General features: G+C 39.3%; 1 protein-coding gene across 1 annotated transcript in view; it reads left to right on the top strand.

The window, feature by feature from the left end:
• The first annotated feature begins 5,755 nt into the window (after positions 1-5,755).
• Positions 5,756-20,924, top strand: part of LOC129535598 (uncharacterized) — a 164,540-nt gene continuing 149,371 nt past the window's right edge. The window contains exons 1-4 of the mRNA XM_088836796.1: positions 5,756-6,322; positions 6,379-6,536; positions 6,632-6,690; positions 12,155-12,235. Coding sequence (XP_088692922.1) covers positions 5,756-6,322; positions 6,379-6,536; positions 6,632-6,690; positions 12,155-12,235 — 865 coding nt within the window. The remainder of the gene's footprint in view (positions 6,323-6,378; positions 6,537-6,631; positions 6,691-12,154; positions 12,236-20,924) is intronic.

Below are 20,924 nucleotides of genomic sequence, written 5' to 3'. Positions count from 1 at the left end.
AAGCAACATTATCTTTATTACTTTGATACTATCTCTTTCCCAGTTCTTTTTCAAAATAATTTTATTCATTTATGTATTTATTTATTGGCTGTGCTCGGTCTTTGTTGCCGCATGGGCTTTTCTCTAGTTGCAGCAAGTGGGGGCTAATTTCTAGTTTCAATACATAGTATTCTCATTGTGGTGGCTTCTCTTATTGCTGAGCATGGTCTCTAGGGTATATGGGCTTCAGTAGCTGTGGATCCTGGGCTTTAGATAACTGGCTCCAAAGTTCTGGCATTCAGGCCTAGTAGCTCCAAGGCTTGTGGGATCTTCCTAGATTAGGGGTCAAACCCACGTCTCCTGCACTGGCAGGAGGATTTTTTTTTCAGTTTTATTTATTTTACTTTACAATATTGTACTGGTTTTGCATACATTGACATGAATCCTCCATGGGTGTACATATGTTCCCCATCCTGAACCTCCTCCCTCCTCCCTCCCCATCCCATCCTCTGGGTCATCCCAGTGCAGCAGCTCCGAGCACCCTGTATCATACATTGAACCTGGACTGGTGATACATTTCACATGTGATAATTTACATGTTTCAATGCTATTCTCCCATATCATACCCTCCTCACCCTCTCCCACAGAGTCCAAAAGACTGTTCTATACATCTGTGTCTCTTTTGCTGTCTCACATACAGGGTTATCATTACCATCTTTCTAAATTCCATGTATATGTGCTAGTATACTGTATTGGTGTTTTTCTTTCTGACTTACTTCACTCTGTATAATAGGCACCAGTTTCATCCACCTCATTAGAACCGATTCAAATGCATTCTTTTTAATGTCTGAGTAATTCTCCATTGTGTATATGTACCACAGCTTTCTTATCCATTCATCTGCCAATGGACATCTATGTTGCTTCCATGTCCTGGCTATTATAAACAGTGCTGCAATGAACATTGGGGTACATGTGCCTCTTTCAATTATGGTTTCCTCAGTGTATATGCCCAGCAGTGGGATTGCTGGGTCATATGACAGTTCTCAGAGAAGGCAATGGCAAGCCACTCCAGTACTATTGCCTAGAAAATCCCATGGATGGAGGAGCCTGGTAGGCTGCAGTCCGTGGGGTCGCTAAGGGTCGGACACGACTGAGCGACTTCACTTTCACTTTCCACTTTCCACTTTCACACATTGGAGAAGGAAATGGCAACCCACTCCAGTGTTCTTGCCTGGAGAATCCCAGGGACGGGGGAGCCAGGTGGGCTTCCGTCTATGGGGTCACACAGAGTCGGACACGACTGAAGTGATTTAGCAGCAGCAGCAGCAGCATGGCAGTTCTATTTCCAGTTTTTTAAGAAATCTCCAGACTGTTCTCCATAGTGGCTGTACTAGTTTGCATTCCCACCAACAGTGTAAGAGGGTTCCCTTCTCTCCACACCCTCTCCAGCATTTATTGCTTGTAGACTTTTGGATAACAGCCATTCTGACTGGCCTGAAATGGTACCTCATTGTGGTTTTGATTTGCATTTCTCTGATAATGAGTGATGTTGAGCATCTTTTCATGTGTTTGTTAGCCATCTGTATGTCTTCTTTGGAGAAATGTCTGTTTAGTTTTTCGGCCCACTTTTTGATTGGGTCATTTATTTTTCTGGAACTGAGCTGCAGGAGTTACTTGTATATTTTTGAGATTAATTCTTTGTCCGTTGCTTCATTTGCTATAATTTTCTCCCATTCTGGAGACTGTATTTTCACCTTGCTTATAGTTTCCCTTGTTGTGCAGAAGCTTTTAACTTTAATTAGGTCTCATTTGTTTATTTTTGTTTTATTTCCAATATTCAGGGAGTTGGGTCATAGAGGATCCTTCTGTGGTTTAAGTTGGAGAGTGTTTTGCCTATGTTTTCCTCTTCTAGGAGTTTTATAGTTTCTGGTCTTACATTTTGAGCTTTAATCCATTTTGAGTTTATTTTTGTGTATGGTGTTAGAAAGTGTTCTAGTTTCATTCTTTTACAAGTGGCTGACCAGTTTTCCCAGAACCATTTGTTAAAGAGATTGTCTTTTCTCCATTGTATATTCTTGCCTCATTTGTCAAAGAAAAGGTGTCCATAAGTGCATGGATTTATCTCTGGGCTTTCTATTTTGTTCCATTTATCTATATTTTTGTCTTTGTGCCAGTACCATACTGTCTTGATGACTGTGGCTTCATAGTAGAGACTGAAGTCAGGTAGGTTGATTCCTCCAGTTCAATTCTTTTTTCTCAAGATTGCTTTGGCTCTTCGAGTTTTTCTTTGTATTTCCATACAAATTGTGAAATTATTTGTTCTAGTTCTCTGAAAAATACTGTTGGTAGCTTGTTCGGAATTACATTGAATCTATAGTACGCTTTGGGTAGTATACTCATTTTTTTCACTATATTGATTCTTCCAGTCCATGGACACCGTATATTTCTCCATCTATTAGTGTCTTCTTTGATTTCTATCACCAGTGTTTTATAGTTTTCTATATATAGGTCTTTTGTTTCTTTAGGTAGATATATTCCTAAATATTTTATTCTTTTGGTTGCAATGTTGAATGGAATCGTTTCCTTAAATTCTCTTTCTGTTTTCTCATTGTTAGTTTATAGGAATGCAAGGGATTTCTGTGTGTTGATGTTATATCCTGCAACTTTACTATATTCACTGATTAGTAATTTTCTGGTGGAGTCTTTAGGGTTTTCTATGTAGAGGATCATGTCATCTGCAAACAGTGAGAGCTTTACTTCTTCTTTTCCAATTTGGATTCCTTTTATGTCTTTTTCTGCTCTGATTGCTATGGCCAAAACTTCCAAAATTATGTTGAATAGTAGTGGTGAGAGTGGGCACGCTTGTCTTGTTTCTGACGTTAGGGGAAACGCTTTCAATTTTTCACCATTGAGGATAATGTTTGCTGTGGGTTTGTCATATATAGCTTTTATTATGTTGAAGTATGTTCCTATTATTTCCGCCTTCTGGAGAGTTTTTATCATAAATGGATGTTGAATTTTGACAAAGGCATTGTTGCATCTATTGAGATAATCATATGATTTTTATTTTTCAATTTGTTAATGTGGTGTATTACATTGATTGATTTGCGGGTATTGAACAATCCTTTCTTCCCTGGTATAACGTCCGATTAGTCATGAAGTATGATCTTTTTAATACGTTGTTGGATTCTGTTTGATAGAATTTTGTTAAGGATTTTTGCATCTATGTTCATCAGTGATATTGGCTTATAGTTTTCTTTATTTGTGGCATCTTTTCAGGTTTTAGTGTTAGGGTGATGGTGGCCTCACAAAATGAGTTTGGAAGTTTACCTTCCTCTGCAATTTTCTGGAAGAGTTTGAGTAGAATAGGTGTTCTGTTCAGTTCAGTTCAGTTGCTCAGTTGTGTCCGACTCTGCGACCCCATGAATCACAGCACGCCAGGACTCCCTGTCCATCATCAACTCCCGGAGTTCACTCAAACTCATGTCCACAGAGTCGGTGATGCCATCCAGCCATATCATTCTCTGTTGTCCCCTTCTCCTCCTACCCCTAATCCCTCCCAGTATCAGTCTTTTCCAGTGAGTCAACTCATTGCATGAGGTGGCCAAAGTATTGGAGTTTCAGCTTTAGCATGAGTCCTCCCAGTGAACATCCAGGACTGATCTCCTTTAGAATGGACTGGTTGGATCTCCTTGCAGTCCAAGGGACTCTCAAGAGTCTTCTCCAGCACCACAGTTCAAAAGCATCAATTCTTCGGTGATCAGCTTTCTTCACAGTCCAACTCTCACATCCATACATGACCACGGGAAAAACCATAGCCTTGACTAGAAGGACCTTGATGGGCAAAGTAATGTCTCTGCTTTTTAACATGCTATCTAGGTTGGTCATAACTTTCCTTCCAAGGAAAAGCATCTTTTACTTTCGTGGCTGCAATCGATATCTGCAGTGATTTTGGAGCCCCCCAAAATAAAGACTGACACTGCTTCCCCATCTATTTCCCATGAAATGATTGGACCAGAGGCCATGATCTTCATTTTCTGAATATTGAGCTTCAAGCCAACTTTTTCACTCTCCTCTTTCACTTTCATCAAGAGGCTTTTGAGTTCCTCTTCACTTTCTGCCATAAGGGTGGTGTCATCTGCATATCTGAGGTTATTGATATTTCTCCTGGAATTCTTGATTCCAGCTTGTGCTTCTTCCAGCCCAGCGTTCCTCATGATGTACTCTGCATATAAGTTAAATAAGCAGGGTGATACATACAACCTTGATGTACTCCTTTTCCTATTTGGAATCAGTCTGTTGTTCCATGTCCAGTTCTAACTGTTGCTTCCTGACCTGCATCCAGGTTTCTCAAGAGGCAGGTCAGGTGGTCTGGTATTCCCGTCTCTTTCAGAATTTTCCACAGCTTATTGTGATCCGCATAGTCAAAGGCTTTGGCATAGTCAATAAAGCAGAAATAGACATTATTCTGTAACTCTCTTGCTTTCTCCATGATCCAGTGGATGTTGGCAATTTGATCTCTGGTTCCTCATCCTTTTCTAAAACCAGCTTGAACATCTGGAAGTTCATGGTTCACGTATTGCTGAAGCCTGGCTTGGAGAATTTTGAGCATGACTTTAATAGAGTGTGAAATGAGAGGAGCTGTGTGGTAGTTTGAGCATTCTTTGGCATTCCCTTTCTTTGGGATTGGAATGAAGATTGACCTTTTCCAGTCCTGTGGCCACTGCTGAGTTTTCCAAATTTGCTGGCATATTGAGTGTGGCACTTTCACAGCATCATCTTTCAGGGTTTGAAATAGCTCAACTGGAATTCCATTACCTCCACTAGCTTTGTTCATAGTGATGCTTTCTAAGGCCCACTTAACTTCACATTCCAAGATGTCAGGCTCCAGGTGACTGATCATACCACAGTGGTTATCTGGGTTGTGAAGGTCTATTTTGTACAGTTCTTCTCTGTGTATTCTTGCCACCTCTTCTTAATATCTTCTGCTTCTGTTAGGTCCATACCATTTCTTTCCTTTATCGAGCCCATCTTGCATGAAATGTTCCCTTGGTATCTCTAATTTTCTTGAAGAGATTTTTAGTCTTTTCCTATTTGTTTTCCTCTATTTCTTTGCATGATCACTGAGGAAGGCTTTCTTATCTCTCCTTGCTATTCTTTGGAACTCTGCATTCAGATGCTTGTATCTTTCATTTTCTCCTTTGCTTTTTGCTTCTCTTCTTTTCACAGCTATTTGTAAGGCCTCCTCAGACAGCCATTTTGGTTTTTTGCATTTCTTTTCCATGGGGATGGTCTTGGCCCCTGTCTCCTGTACAGTGTCACGAACCTCTGTCCATAGTTCATCACGCACTCTATCAGATCTAATCCAATAAATCTATTTCTCTCTTCCACTGTATAATCATAATGTGGTCCTTGGAGAAGGGAATTGCAAACCACTTCAGTATACTTGCCTTGAGAACCCCATGAACAGTATGAAAAGGCAAAATGATAGGATACTGAATGAGGAACTCCCCAGGTCAGTAGGTGCCCAAGATGCTACTAGAGATCAGTGGAGAAATAACTCCAGAAAGAATGAAGGGATAGAGCCAAAGCAAAAGCAATATCAGTTGTGGATGGAACTGGTGACAGAAGCAAGGTCCAATGCTGTAAAGAGCAACATTGCATAGGAATCTGGAATGTTAGGTCCATGAATCAAGGCAAATTGGAAGTGGTCAAACAGGAGATGACAAGAGTGAACGTCAACATTCTAGGAATCAGTGAACTAAAATGGACTGGAATGGGTGAATTTAACTCAGATGACCATTATGTCTACTACTGTGAGCAGGAATCCCTTAGGAACAGGGCCAAACGGAAAGCAGGGGTGGATCCTCTGGTTCCTCTCCGAAGCTTGGGCCTATCCCTGAGCGGTGGGGATCAGGAGGACGCGGTGAGGATGCTGATGGAGGAGCTGAGGGACCGATTTCCCTACCTGAGTGAAAGCTACTTAATCACCACCGATGCCGCCGGCTCCATCGCCACAGCTACGCCGGATGGTGGGATCGTGCTCATCTCTGGGACAGGCTCCAACTGCAGGCTCATCAACCCCGACGGCTCTGAGAGTGGCTGTGGCGGCTGGGGCCACATGATGGGAGATGAGGGCTCAGCCTACTGGATTGCACACCAAGCAGTGAAAATAGTGTTTGACTCCATCGACAACCTAGAGGCGGCTCCTCACGACATTGGCTATGTCAAACAGGCCATGTTCAACTATTTCCAGGTGCCAGATCGGCTAGGAATCCTCACCCACCTGTATAGGGACTTTGATAAATGCAGGTTTGCTGGGTTTTGCCGGAAAGTTGCAGAAGCAGGCGAGCCTCAACTCCTGACTGAGCCCTCTGCTAGCCTTCGGCCCTCCCCCAGTGGCCGCCCTGCCGCAGAGAGAGAACAAGACGGCAGCTCCCTCAGAACTCACCCGCTGCGTTTCCTGCTCCTTCCCCAGGCGCTCAGCAGGGAGACCCCCTTTCCCGTTACATCTTCAGGAAGGCCGGGGATGCTGGCCAGACATTCCTCCGCCCTGGGTGCAGCCAGCCTTGGGGCCAGGCACATCGGGCACCTCCTCCCCATGGACTACAGTGCCAATGCCATTGCCTTCTACTCCTATACCCTCTCCTAGGGCACCGGCCTTGGCTTTACCCTCTCTTAGCAAGCCCAGTGGACATCGGGTGCTGGAAGGCAGGAGGCTTTTTCTCCTTTTCCTTTTTTTTTTTGTAAAAAAGAAACTCATATAGAAGAAAATAAATGCACTTTAACCACTCCCCCCAAAAAACAAACAAACAAACAAAAAAAAAAAGGAATCCCTTAGAAGAAATGGAGTAGCCATCATGGTCAACAAAAGAGTCCGAAATGCAGACTTGGATACCGTCTCAAAAACCACAGAATGATCTCTACTCCTTTCCAAGGCAAACCATTCAATGTTACAGTAATCCAAGCCTATGCCCCAACCAGTAATGCTGAAGAGGCCGAAATTGAATGGTTCTATGAAGACCTACAAGGCCTTTTAGAACTAACACCCCCAAAAGATATCCTTTTCTTTATAGGGGACTGGAATGCAAAAGTAGGAAGTCAAGAAGCAACTGGAGTAACAGGCAAATTTGGCCTTGGAGCATGGAATGAAGCAGGGCAAAAGCTAATAGAGTTTTGCCAAGAGAACACACTGGTCATAGCAAACACTCTCTTTCAACAACACAAGAGAAGACTCTACACATGGACATCACCAGATGGTCAACATCAAAATCAGATTGATTATATTCTTTGTAGCCAAAGATGGAGAAGCTCTATACAGTTAGCAAAAACAAGACCAGGAGCTGACTGTGGCTCAGATCATGAACTTTCTATTGACAAATTCAGACTTAAATTGAAGAAAGTAGGGAAAACCACTAGACCATTCAGGATAGGTGTTAACTCTTCTATAAATTTTTGGTGGAATTCAGCTCTGAAGACGTCTGGTCCTGGGGTTTTATTTGCTGGAAGATTTCTGATTACAGTTTCAATTTACGTGCTTGTGATGGGTCAATTGAGATTTGCTATTTCTTCTTGTTTCAGTTTTGGAAAGTTGTACTTTTCTAAGAATTTGTCCATTTCTTCCAAGTTGTCCATTTTATTGGCATATAGTTGCTGATAGTAATCTCTTATGATCATTTGTATTTCTATGTTGTCTGTTGTGATCTCTCCATTTTCATTTCTAATTTTGTAATTTGATTTTTCTCCCTTTGTTTCTTGATGGGTCTGGCTAATGGTTTGTCTATTTTATTTATCTTCTCAAAGAACCAGCTTTTGGCTTTGTTGATTTTTGCTATGGTCTCTTTTGTTTCTTTTGCATTTATTTCTGCCCTAATTTTTAAAATTTCTTTCCTTCTACTCACCTTGGGGCTCTTCATTTCTTCTTTTTCTAGTTGCTTTAGGTGTAGAGTTGGGTTATTTAATTGAATTTTTTCTTGTTTCTTGAGGTGTGCCTCTATTGGTATGAACCTTCCCCTTAGCACTGATTTTACAGTGTCCCAGAGGTTTTAGGTTTTGTGTTTTCATTTTCATTTATTTCTATGCATATTTTCTTTTTTGATTTCTTCTGTGATTTGTTGGTTATTCAGCAGCATATTTTTCAGCCTCCATATGTTGGAATTTTTATTAGTTTTTCTCCTGTAATTGTGGTCTAATTTTATTGCATTGTGGTCAGAAAAGGTGCTTGGAATGATTTCAATTTTTTTGAATATACCAAGGCTAGATTTATGGCCCAGGATGTGATCTATCCTGGAGAAGGTTTCGTGTGCACTTGTGAAGAAGGTGAAATTCATTATTTTTGGGTGAAATGTCGTATAGATATCAATTAGGTCCAACGGGTCTATTGTATCATTTAATGTTTGTGTTTCCTTGTTAATTTTCTGTTTAATTGATCTATCCATAGGTGTGAGTGGGGTATTAAAGTCTCCCACTATTATTGTGTTATTGTTAATTTCTCCTTTCATATTTGTTAGCATTTGTCTTACATATTGTGGTGCTCCTATGTTGGGTGCATGTGTATTTATGATTGTTATATCTTCTTCTTGGATTGATCCATTGATCATTATGTAGTGTCCATCTTTGTCTCTTCACAGCCTTTGTTTTAAAGTCTATTTTATCTGATATGAATACCGCTACTCCTGCTTTCTTTTGGTCTCTATTTGCGTGGAATATCTTTTTCCAGCCCTTCGCTTTCAGTCTGTATGTGTCCCTCGTTTCGAGGTGGGTCTCTTGTAGACAACATATATAGGGGTCTTGTTTTGTATCCATTCAGCCAGTCTTTGTCTTCCAGTTGGGGCATTCGACCCATTTACATTTGAGGTAATTATTGATAAGTATGATCCCGTTGCCATTTACTTTATTGTTTTGGGTTCGAGTTTATACACCCTTTCTTTGTTTCCTGTCTAGAGAAGATCTTATAGCATTTGTTGGAGAGCTGGTTTGGTGATGCTGAATTCTCTCAGCTTTTGCTTATCCCTAAAGCTTTTGATTTCTCCTTCATATTTGAATGAGATCCTTGCTGGGTACAGTAATATGGGCTATAGCTTATTTTCTTTCATCACTTTAAGTATGTCCTGCCATTCTCTTCTGGCCTGAAGAGTTTCTATGAAAGATCAGCTGTTATCCTTATGGGGATCCCCTTGTGTGTTATTTTTTGTTTTTCCCTTGCTGCTTTTAATATTTGTTCTTTGTGTTTGATCTTTGTTAATTTGATTAATATGTGTCTTGGGGTGTTTCTTCTTGGGTTTACCCTGTTTGGGACTGTCAGGGTTTCTTGGACTTGGGTGATTATTTCCTTTTCCATTTTAGGGATGTTTTCATATATTATCTCCTCAAGTATTTTCTCATGGTATTTCTTGTTGTCTTCTTCTTCTGGGACTCCTATGATTCAAATGTTGGGGCATTTAACATTTTCCCAGAGGTATCTGACGTTGTCTTCATTTCTTTAAATTCTTTTTTCTTTTTTCCTCTCTGTTTCATTTATTTGAACCATTCTATATTTTACCTCACTTAGCCTATCTTCTGCCTCTGTTATTCTACTGTTGGTTCCCTCCAGAGTGTTTTTTATCTCATTTATTGCATTATTCATTATATATTGACTCTTTTTTTATTTCTTCCTGGTCCTTGTTAAACCTTTCTTGCATCTTCTAGATCCTTGTCTCCAGGCTATATATCTGTAACTCCAATTTGTTTTCAAGGCTTTGGATCATTTTCACTATCATTATTCAGAATTCTTTATCAGGTAGATTCCCTATCTCTTCCTCTTTTGTTTGGTTTGGTGGACATTTATCCTGTTCCTTTACCTGCGAGGTATTTCTCTACCTTTTCATCTTGTTTATATTGCTGTGTTTGGGGTGGCCTTCCTGTATTCTGGCAGTTTGTGGTTCCTGTTTATTGTGGAGGTTCCTCGCTGTGGGTGGGGTTGGACGGGTGGCTTGTCAAGGTTTCCTGGTTAGGGAAGCTTGTGTTGGTGTTCTGGTGGGTGGAGCTGGATTTCTTCTCTCTGCAGTGCACTGAAGTGTCCAGTAATGAGTTTTGAGATGTCAATGGGTTTGGTGTGACTTTGGGCAGTCTGTATATTGAAGCTCAGGGCTATGTTCCTGTGTTGCTGAAGAATTTGTGTGGTATGTCTTGCTCTGGAACTTGCTGACCCTTGGGTGGTGCTTGGTCTTAGTGTAGGTATGGAGGCATTTGATGAGCTTCTGTCTTTTAATGTTCCCTGTATTCAGGAGTTTTCAGGATTTGGACTTAAGCTTCCTGCCTCTGGTTTTCAGCCTTATTCTTACAGTAGCCTTAATACTTCTCCATCTATACAGCACTGATGATAAAACATCTAGGTTGATGATGAAAAGTTTCTCCACAGTGAGGGACACCCGGAGAGGTACACAGAGTTACACGGAGACAAAAAGAGGGAGGAGGGAGATCGAGGGGGCCAGGAGAAGAGGGGCAATCAAAAGGGGAGAGAGAAAGCTAGCCAGTAATCACTTCCCTATGTGCTCTCCACAGTCTGGAACACCCAGAGAGGTTCACGGAGTTACACAAAGAGGAGAAGGGGGAGCAGACAGATAGAGGTGGCCAGGAGGAGAAGAGGGGGAATCAAAAGGAGAGAGAAAGCTCCAGCCAGTAATCAGTTCCCTAAGTGTTCTACATAGCCAAGAACACACAAAGAGATTCAGTGAGTTGGGTACAGAAAAGAAGGGGGAGAGGGGAGATAGAGGCGACCTGGTGGAGAAAAAGGAGAGTAAAAGGGGAATAGAGCAATCAGGTCAGTGATCTCACTCCCAAGTAAAAATGGGTACTGAAGATTTGGTTCTTAAAGGTACAAAGTTGATAACAAATACCAAAAAGCAAAGATTAAAAATTTAGAGTAGAGATTAGATTCTCAAAAAATACAATATTAAAAAAAAGTCACTATATATATATATATATATATGGGCTTCCCTCACAGCTCAGTTGGTAAAGCGTCTGCCTGCAATGCAGGAGACCTGGGTTCGATTCCTGGGTCAGGAAGATCCCCTGGAGAAGGAAATGGCAACCCACTCCAGTATTCTTTCCTGGAGAACCCCATGGATGGAGGAACCTGGCAGGGTACAGTCCATGGGGTCGCAAGAGTCGGGTACGACTTAGTGACTAACCCACCCACCACCATATATATATATATATATATATATATATATATATATATATATGAAGCTTGTTTTAAAAATGGGGTCTTTTTTTTTTGCAAGGTAATAGTAGGTTTTAAAAATGAAAATTAAAGGAGTAATAGGGGACTTAAATTTTTTTTTTCTAATTTATAAAATTATAATAGTAAAAATATATTGAGGACTTTCTCTGGAACTCTTGCAGACAGTGTGGGGTCAGTTCATTTTCAGATAGTTCCTTGGTCCATCTTGTACTTCTCAAGGTCTATAGGCCCCTTCCTATGTAGTCGGTGCTAACTACAGGGTTTTAATCTATTGCACCTGTCACTTCCAAAGCGGTTCCCTCTGTTTGTTTTAGTTTCTTCTGTTTGCTGGTCTCTTCAGTGTCTAATATCCTCCCTGACACAAGGGGGCGGTGGTGGTCACTTCTTTTAGGCTCGCTTGTTCAGTCGTTCTGTGGGGAGGGAGGAACACTGCAAACAAATATCACTGGCATGTGCTAACAGTGATTCAGCCACACTGGGTTTGCACCTGCTCACGGCATGTGTGCTGTCCCAGTCTACTCTGCTCAGGCTCTAGGTTGCTCTGCTGGGAACTGTCTGATGCTGGTCCTGGGTTGCATGCACTCCCAGGGTCTAAGCTGCTCAGGTCCAGGTTCTCGGGTACTCCACAAAGGTGAGGACTTGGTTGGGCCTGCATTTTGTGCCCATCCCAGGTCTGATCAGCTTGTGACCAGGTGCTTGGCGAGCGCTGTTGCCCCCAGTTGAAGCCTGCAACTTATCGCCTCCCCCGTCCCAGCCTCTCGGTTTTCTGGGTGTACAAGGGGTGCGCCTTCTCAGCTGTGTCATGTGTCTCTTCTGGGGAGCTGATCTCTGGCTGTGACCCTCCCAGCAGATGTTGACCACCCAGAATCCCAAGAAGTCTTGGTTAGCAACGAAGTCTGCTTGCAGTTTGGTATAGGATGTCTCTCTGGGGCCATGATTGTCCCCTTTCAGCTCTGGCTGCCCTTGCCTGCCTGTCTCCGGCGGCGGATGGGCCAGTCCAGAGCCAGCTGGCTCTGCTCAGTCCTTTGTTCTGTGAGCGGGCCTGGCGGTGTCTTAGGTTAGGGCTTTTCGCGGGATACCTATCCCACAGTCTGGGTTGCTGTCTTAAGCTAGTTCCCTCAGATTGCCCATGGGGCATTCAGGGCCAGTCCTTACCCTAAGCAATGTAACCCATACCTCCCTATCAAGCCCCCACTTGCTAGTGGGGGATGCAAGCATCTGGGCTGCTGCTTCGCTGGGAGTTGCTATTAGGCACATAATCTGTGAGTTTTAATTATTTATTTTTCCTCCCAGTTATTTTGCCCTCTGAGATTCCAAGGCTTGCCACAGACGCACCAGAGAGACTGTTTCCTGGTGTTTGGAAACTTCTCTCTTTTTTAAGACTCCCTTCCCAGGACGGATCTCTGTCCCTACCTCTGTGTCTCCTTTTTTATCTTTTATATTTTGTCCTACCTACTTTTGAAGACAATGGGCTGCCTTTCTGGGTGCCTGATGTCCTCTTCCAGCATTCAGAAGTTTTTTGTGGAATTTGCTTGGCGTTCAAATGTTCTTTCAATGAATTTGTTGGGGAGAGTGGTCTCCCTGTCCTATTCCTCTGCCATCTTAGGACCGCCTCCCTGGCAGCAGATTCTTTACCACTGAGTCACTAGGGAAGCCCTCTTTTCCAGTTCTTAATTTTTAAATTGAAATTTTCAATGCTTGAGAAAAGTCCATTTTCAATTAAAATGTTTCTGATTAATTTTTACTTTAAAACACATTCAATATGTCTTGATTTAAAGTTCTTGACTGAGATGCATATCTACAGATATATTATTTTCTTTTAAAACCTCTTATCTTTAAGCATTGCATATTAAGTGTTCAATATTAACAGTTTGTGAAATGAATAAATCCTGGAACATTCATTACATACCTTGAAATTTGCATAATTTGAGATTAATATCCCTAAGGGAATAAAGATATATTTGAGGCAATGCATTCTTAGATATTATAAATCTATTATAATAAATGTGTTTATTTTGTTCATAATGCTGTTCTTTATTTCTCACCACTATCAGTATGTAATTTATTGAGAGGCCTCTATTAAATTATGAGTATTCTTTATTGTTTTAGCCATAAGACTATGTAAATTTGCCCAAATCTTTTATTTTGCTCTTTTGATGTATTTCTTCTTTAGCTCTTGATGTGAAAACACCAGTATCACGTAATAGATGCTTGGATAACATTCATTTACCTTTCGTTCAGTTCCTTTGTATTACTGCTACTTTTGCATACTGATAGTAGACCCACATTAAATAATGAGATGAAAGCCCCATTAAAATGTATAAAACAATGTACATGCAAAATTTGAAAATAATGTGCATCTCCATATACTTATTTACTATATAGACACAACCTATTTGCTTGAAGGGATAAAATTCATTGGAGCATGAAAGCAAAGAGAAATGAAGAATTAATAACCACTTCTGACATTCAAAAGAAGACAAAAGTCACGTGTAGAAGAGAGAATACATAGTCTACCAAAGGGTACCCCTTATCTCCAACATCACAAGGGTATAGAAGTCTCTGATAATTTCATACATTTTCTAAATGAATGGGAGGAATAAAATACAAAATTTTTGTTTAAATAATTATAAAGAAATATATGGCTAGAAATATTGTAAGGAATCAAACATTTTACATTTGACTAAAACTTCCCACTGCCATGCCATAGATAAGAACTTATGAGAAAGAAAAGGAAGTTTTATCTTCTCTGGGTATGGTCCAGTATGTTAATAATAATTGAGGAATAGTATATTTTGGCATGCTTAGAAATAATAATTACTATTTTATTGGTATTTTTAAGTAAATATGACATTAAAGTAATAAGTTTGAGCTATCTACCCTCTATGATAGAACACTACAGAGATGCCCAAGGACATTTGCCTATATGTGGCTGGTGGCATGAGAAAATTATAATAGTGAACGAGAAATTCATAGAAAACATTTTACCATAATAATCAATGATTATGAAAATTGTTTCATTGATAAGAATTTATCAAATCAATTTATTTTATATACCCACTGAAGTGTTTTATATTTAATAAACAAAGATAAATATACCAATTTCCAAGATACAAAATCCATGATGAATATGAATTTCCATAACCCTGCATTTACCATCATTTGGACTGTGAAGAAAGCTGATCACCGAAGAATTGATGCTTTTGAACTCTGGTGCTGGAGAAGACTCTTGAGAATCCCTTGTACTGCAAGGAGATCCAACCAGTCCATTCTAAAGGAGATCAGTCCTGAGTGTTCATTGGAAGGACTGATGCTAAAGCTGAAACTGCAATACTTTGGCCACCTCATGTGACGAGTTGACTCACTGGAAAAGACTCTGATGCTGGGAAGGATTGGGGGCGGGAGGAGAAGGGGACGACCGAGAATGAGATGGCTGGATGGCATCACCGACTCAATGGACATGAGTTTGAGTGAACTCCGGGAGTTGGTGATGGATAGGGAGGCCTGGCGTGCTGTGATTCATGGGTGGCAAAGAGTTGGACACAACTGAGCGACTGAACTGAAGATATGAAAATATCTGAGTCCATCTAATTGCTGTTTTATTATTGTAAAATTGTTATTGTTTTTATTTAAAATGATACATGTTACTTATGCAATTAAAATTTAATAGAAAATTAAGCTGAATAAATTTTGATCTTTATGTGTATACAACCATGTTTAATGACATGAACAGAACCCTCAAGCTTGAGTCCATCCTAAAATTTTTTGATGGTAGTGGTGGATTTGAAAATTAGCCCCGCTAATCTTCTCTGCCGTCTTTTGTTGTTATTCAGTTGCTAAGACAGGTCCAGCTGTTCATGACCCCATGGACTGCAGCACACCAGTCTTCCCTAGTCCTTCACTATCTCCTGGAGTTTGCCCAAACTCATGTCTATTGAGTCAATGATGCCATCCAACCATCTTATCCTCTGTCACTCCCTTCTCCTCCTGCCCTCAATTTTTCCCAGCATCAGGGTCTATCCAGTGAGTTAATACTTCCCATCAGGTGGCCAAAGTATTGGAGCTTCAGCATCAGTCCTTCCAAAGAATATTCAGGGCTGATTCCCTTTAGGATTGACTGGTTTTATCTCTTTCCATTCCAGAGGACTCTCAACAGTCTTCTCCAACACCACATTTCAAAAGCATCAGTTCTTCAGCTCTCACTCTTCTTTATGGTTCAACTCTCACATCCATTCATGACTACTGGAAAAACCAAAGTTCTGACTATATGGACCTTTGTTGGAAAAGTGATGTCTCTGCTTTTTAATATGCTGTCTAGGTTTGTCATAGCTTTTCTTCCAAGGAGCAAGCATCTTTTACTTTCATGACTGCAGTCACCATCCACAGTGACTTTAGAGCCCAAGAAAATAAAAATTGGTCACTGTTTCCACTTTTTATTCATTTATTTGCCATGAAGTTATCGAACTGATTGTCATGATCTGAGGGTTTCAAATGTTGTGTTTTAAGTCAGCTTTCTCACTCTCCTCCTTCACCCTCATTAAGAGGCTCTTTAGTTCTTCTTCACTTTCTGACTTTAAAGTGGTATCATCTGCATATATGAGGTTGTAAATATTTCTCCAGACAATTTTGATTCCAGCTTGCGATTCATCCAATCTGGCATTTCACATCTCTGCATATTAAGTTAAATAAGCAGGGTGACAGCCTTCATGTTTGATACAGGTTTTACATGTAAGATGGTCTGACATTCCCATCTCTTTAAGAATTTGCCACAGGTTTTTTTTTTCATTCACACAGTGAAAGACTTTAGTGTAGTCGGTGAAGCAGATACTTTTCTGGAATTTCTTCAAGATCCAACAGAAGTTGACAATTTAATCTCTTGTTCCTCTGCTTATTTTAATTCCAGCTTGTACATCTGGAAGTTCTCAGTTCACATACTGCTAAAGCCTAGCAGTAAACTCAAATTGAGCATTTCCACACACACATATCAAATGAGCACAATTGTAAGGTAGTGTGAACATTCATTGGCATTGCCTTTCTTTGGGAATGGGATGAAAAATGACTTTTTCCAGTCCTGTGGCCACTGCTGAGTTTTCCAAACTTGCTGACATATTAAGTGCAGCACTTCAAAAACAGCATCACCTTTTAGGATTTCAAATAGCTGAGCTGGAATTCCATCACCTTCTCTAGCTTTGTTCATAGTGATGCTTCCCGTGGCCCACTTGATTTCACATTGCAGGATGTCTGGCTCTAGGTTGATAATTTTTTTTTTTTTTTTTAATGCTCTACATGGTTTGAAGGATTTCGTATATTATGTGTCTCAATCAATAATGGATTCTGTTGGTGAATACCTTTGCTGACATTAAATATTTTTATTAAATTAGTAAAAAGTAATACCATGAGAATTTCTGAAATGTCTGTGATATCCACTGTATAGCTATTTAATAAAAATGTCCTTTCATAAGCTAGATAGATTTTCATTTAGTTTTTTAACTTTCAGGATTCTAAAAAGTCCAAGATTTTTATTTTTCTTTTTGTTTGATTGTGACATGTATCATAGATATGAAAAATAGTAATGTTTTACAGATATGAAAAGCACAGTAGAGATACTACCTTTTTTCTATTTCAATTGATACTTTCAAAGAAAAAGTTTTCTAATATCCCTTTTCCCCTCCCATGTTGCCTTTTTACTTTGTTTTTATTTCCCTTTTTATAAAGGCCTTTTGAAATAATATTTTCCACAGAGTGGAAATAGTCTCTCATAGCCTGGCTGACACTTCTCTGGGGGGGTTCCTATTCTTGGAATATAGCCTTGAGATTATTAAACCAACAAATAAAACATTTTAAGACATCCCGTAAATTTTTGGCCCAAGCCCAGCAATAGTTGCATTGTTTTTGGTCAGGCTGACACTCTGAAGGACAGGTATGAGAACTGTTCCAAGCAGAAGGAAATTGTCACGCGGAGTCAGTTTGTTTTGTCTTATTTTTCACTCAGCCATTAGTAGCATGAAATGTGGTCTTTTCAACACAATTTCAACATGAATACCTCTCAGTTTGTTCTAGTGCTTAACCTAGAGACCTTGATGAAGCAGTTTTCTATTTTTTCTTTTTCATTTGGTGCGAGTTCCCATTATAAGCACTTTTAAACAGAGTAGATAATTCTGACGTACTATTTGTAAAGTATTTGAAAATTTAAATTCCATCATTTAAATCTCAAGCACATCTATTGTATATTTTAAGTAGAGAAGATTAGAAAACTTGAAGAATTTCATGTCCATTATCAAGTGGGAGACTCCTATTGTATCATCTTAATTACCTTTTACAGATTTTTCAGAAAACTGCACTTTTGCTTTAAGCTGAAGAGAAGAAACAAGTCAGAAAACTTCCAACTTGACCTATTTTGCTTAAATCTACCTTTTTTTAACTGGTCATTCAAATGTCACATGTTTTATCTATTGTTTCCTGAACCTCCAAAAAGTGAACTAATCCCTTATTTGGCTTTCAACTGAACTTGTACATTATTCCCTTTCAGCAATGATTGCATTCACCTATAATTATTTGGAATGTTTTAATGTTTTTATAATCGCTCTAATTATACATTTTATCTTTTTCATGAAAACCTGAAAATGACAAAGTTTTAGGAAAGTGAGACAAAGTATTAGTATTACTAATAAGAAAAATAAAAATCATTTGATACTTATTGTATATTAGTTTTTTGAGAATTAATCTTCACGACTATCCCCTTTCCTAACGACTCTCTCAGTAGGTAGATATTATTAACATACATTCTTATCTATGAGGAAACTGAATCACAGAGAAGGTTCAATACCTGCCCAAGGTCATGCACTTAGTGAACTATAGTGCTGTGAATTCAGTCAGACAAGCTTACTTTTAAAACCAGGTTTTCTGTATCAAATGTTTTATTAGAAAGTGCCAGAGTTGACACTAGAAGCATGTTTAATCCAAATTGGAAAAGAATAACAAAAAAAAATTTCTTAAGTTTTTGACTGATTATGCTAAAATCTATATACTATTAATTATATATGTCTGTATATATATATTATATATATATATATATATAAACAGACACCTATATATTTATGTTTGAGTATGTGTACCAAGATTAAAGGGAGGAGGAGAAGGGGTGACACAGAATGACATGGTTGAATGGCGTCATTGATTCAATGTACATGAGTTTGAGCAAACTTCAGGAGATAGTGAAGGTCAGGGAAGTCTAGTGTGCTGTAGTCCATGGGATCGCAAAGAGTCAGACACGACTGAGTGAGTGAACAACAACAACCAATATTTTATACATATATAAAACATAGCTTTATATATATACATACATATATAAAGAAAAGAGCTCTTTTAAAATAACAACTTAAAAAGATCAATCTCTAGAGGAATAACATGCACCAAGAAGTGTGCAAGTTCTATGTGAAAAAAAACAAAAACAAAAACTCTTGTAGGCTGTATAAGTAGAGTGGGCAAGAAGAATGCTGTATGCTGATTTTAGATAGAAAGGCACATTAGTTTAAGTACATCACCTCCCTAGACTAGGTATTGCTTACACTGTCGTTTGCTTGCCCAGCAAATCTTCATTGAAAATAGAAACATAAATAAACATATGAAAAATGCTCCACATCACATAGCATCAAGGGAAAATTAATACCCATTTAAGTAACAATGAGATATCAAACCACATCTATTGTTGTTCAGTCGCTAAGTCATGTCTGACTGTGACCACATGGACTGAAGCACACCAGGCTTCCCTGTCCTTCACAGTCTCCTGGATTTTCTCAAATTCATGTCCACTGAGTCAGTGATGTCATCCAACCACCTCATCTTCTGTCACCCCTTTTCCTCCTGCCTTCAATCTTTCCCAGCATCAGGGCTTTTTCCAATGAATTGGCACTTCACATCAGGTGGCCAAAGCATTGGAGCTTCAGCTTCAGCATCAGTCCTTCCAGTGAATATTCAGGGTTGATTTTCTTTAGGATTGACTGATTTGATCTCTTTGCTGTCCAAGGGACCCTCAAGAGTCTTCTCCAGCACCATAGTTCGAAGGCATCAGTTCTTCGGTGCTCAATGTTATTTTATTGTCCAACTCTCACATCCATACATGACTTCTGGAAAAGCCATAGCTTTGCCTATATGGATGTTTGTCAGCAAAGTAATGTCTTGGCTTTTTAATACACTCTCTAGTTTTGTCACAGCTTTTCTTCCAAGGAGCAAGCATCTTTTACTTTCATGGTTTCAGTCACTGTCCACAGTGATTTTGTAGCCCAATAAAATAAAGTCTCACTGTTTCCATTGTTTCCCCATCTATTTGACATGAGGGGATGGGTCTGGATGCCATGATTTTTGTTCTTTAAATGTTGAGTTTTAAGCCAGCTTTTTCACTCTCCTCTTTCACTTTCATCAAGAGGCTCTTTAGTTCCTCTTCACTTTCTGCCATAATGGTGGTGTCATATACATATCTGAAGTTATTGATATTTTTCCCTGCACTCTTGATTTCAGCTTATTCTTCATCCAGCGTGGCATTTCACATGATGTACTCTACACATAAGTTAAATAATCAGGGTGACAACATACAGCCTTGATGTACTCCTTTCCCAATTTTGAACCAGTCCATTGTTCCATGTCCAGTTCTAACTGTTGCTTCTTGACCTAGAATCACCAAAATCTGGAACAATGCAACACCAGACACAAGAATATTGAACAATTGGAAATATCATTCATTGCTGATGGGAGTGAAAAATAGTATGGACACTTTGGAGGATAATTTAGCCTTTTTTTACAAAACTCTTACCGTATAGTCCAGCAGTCCTAGTCCTTATTATTCACATAAACAAGTTGCAAACTTATGTCCACCCCCAAATTTGTACACATATGTTTACAGAAGCTTTATTCATTATTGCCAAAACTTGGGAGCAATCGAGAATAATAAGCCATTCAGTTGGTGAATGGATAAATAAACGTGATACATACAAACTATGGAATATTTCACAGCATTAAAAAGAAAAGAGCACAACTTGGAATAAAACTTGACAACATTTATAAAAATTTAAAATGTCTACATTCTTTGAATCAGACTTTCTCCTTCTAGCAATTTTCTTACAAGCACATTTGTAAATGTGCCCAGTGACATACTGAAGAAACAACGATGTTTATTTATTCTATATGTAATCATATGGTACAATCCAGAGTATAACCTAGAAGATGTACTGTCACATGAATAAAACATGATATCTAATAGTAAGAAGATACTGTGGACTGTAGTCAACCAGAAAGCATGGAATTTACCAGAAAAAAAATTACTTAACAGCATAGAAGGAAAAAAGAAAAAAGTCTCATTAACAATCCCATGGTTTTAGGAGACACATCAGGACAAACACAAAGAAGAGGAAAAGTACAGCTCTTCCCATCATTTCTGTATTTCTGTTTATTATCTTTGTCTCTTCATTACCTTCTGAATTTTATGCTGATATCTGTAGCCAGAAAAGCTGTTGCAAATGACTGCTCATACTCTGGAAAGAAAACTTAGTTTTAATTTTAATGTAATGTGTGTGTGTGTGTGTGTGTGTGTGTGTGTGTGTGTTTGCAGAACTCTAGGCTGAGGATCTCCTGAGATTAGCCGTCTATCACCAATATAATGAAGGCATTGGAATGGAACAGTGGACACTTTATGTTTCCCATGCTGAAGAGAAAATTTTTAGAAAAA

Source organism: Moschus berezovskii, chromosome 6 (genome assembly GCF_049115385.1).
Source record: "Moschus berezovskii isolate FMDL1 chromosome 6, NW_MosBer_1.0, whole genome shotgun sequence".
Taxonomy (NCBI): Eukaryota; Metazoa; Chordata; class Mammalia; order Artiodactyla; family Moschidae; genus Moschus; species Moschus berezovskii.
This window is presented reverse-complemented; position numbering and strand designations above follow the sequence as displayed.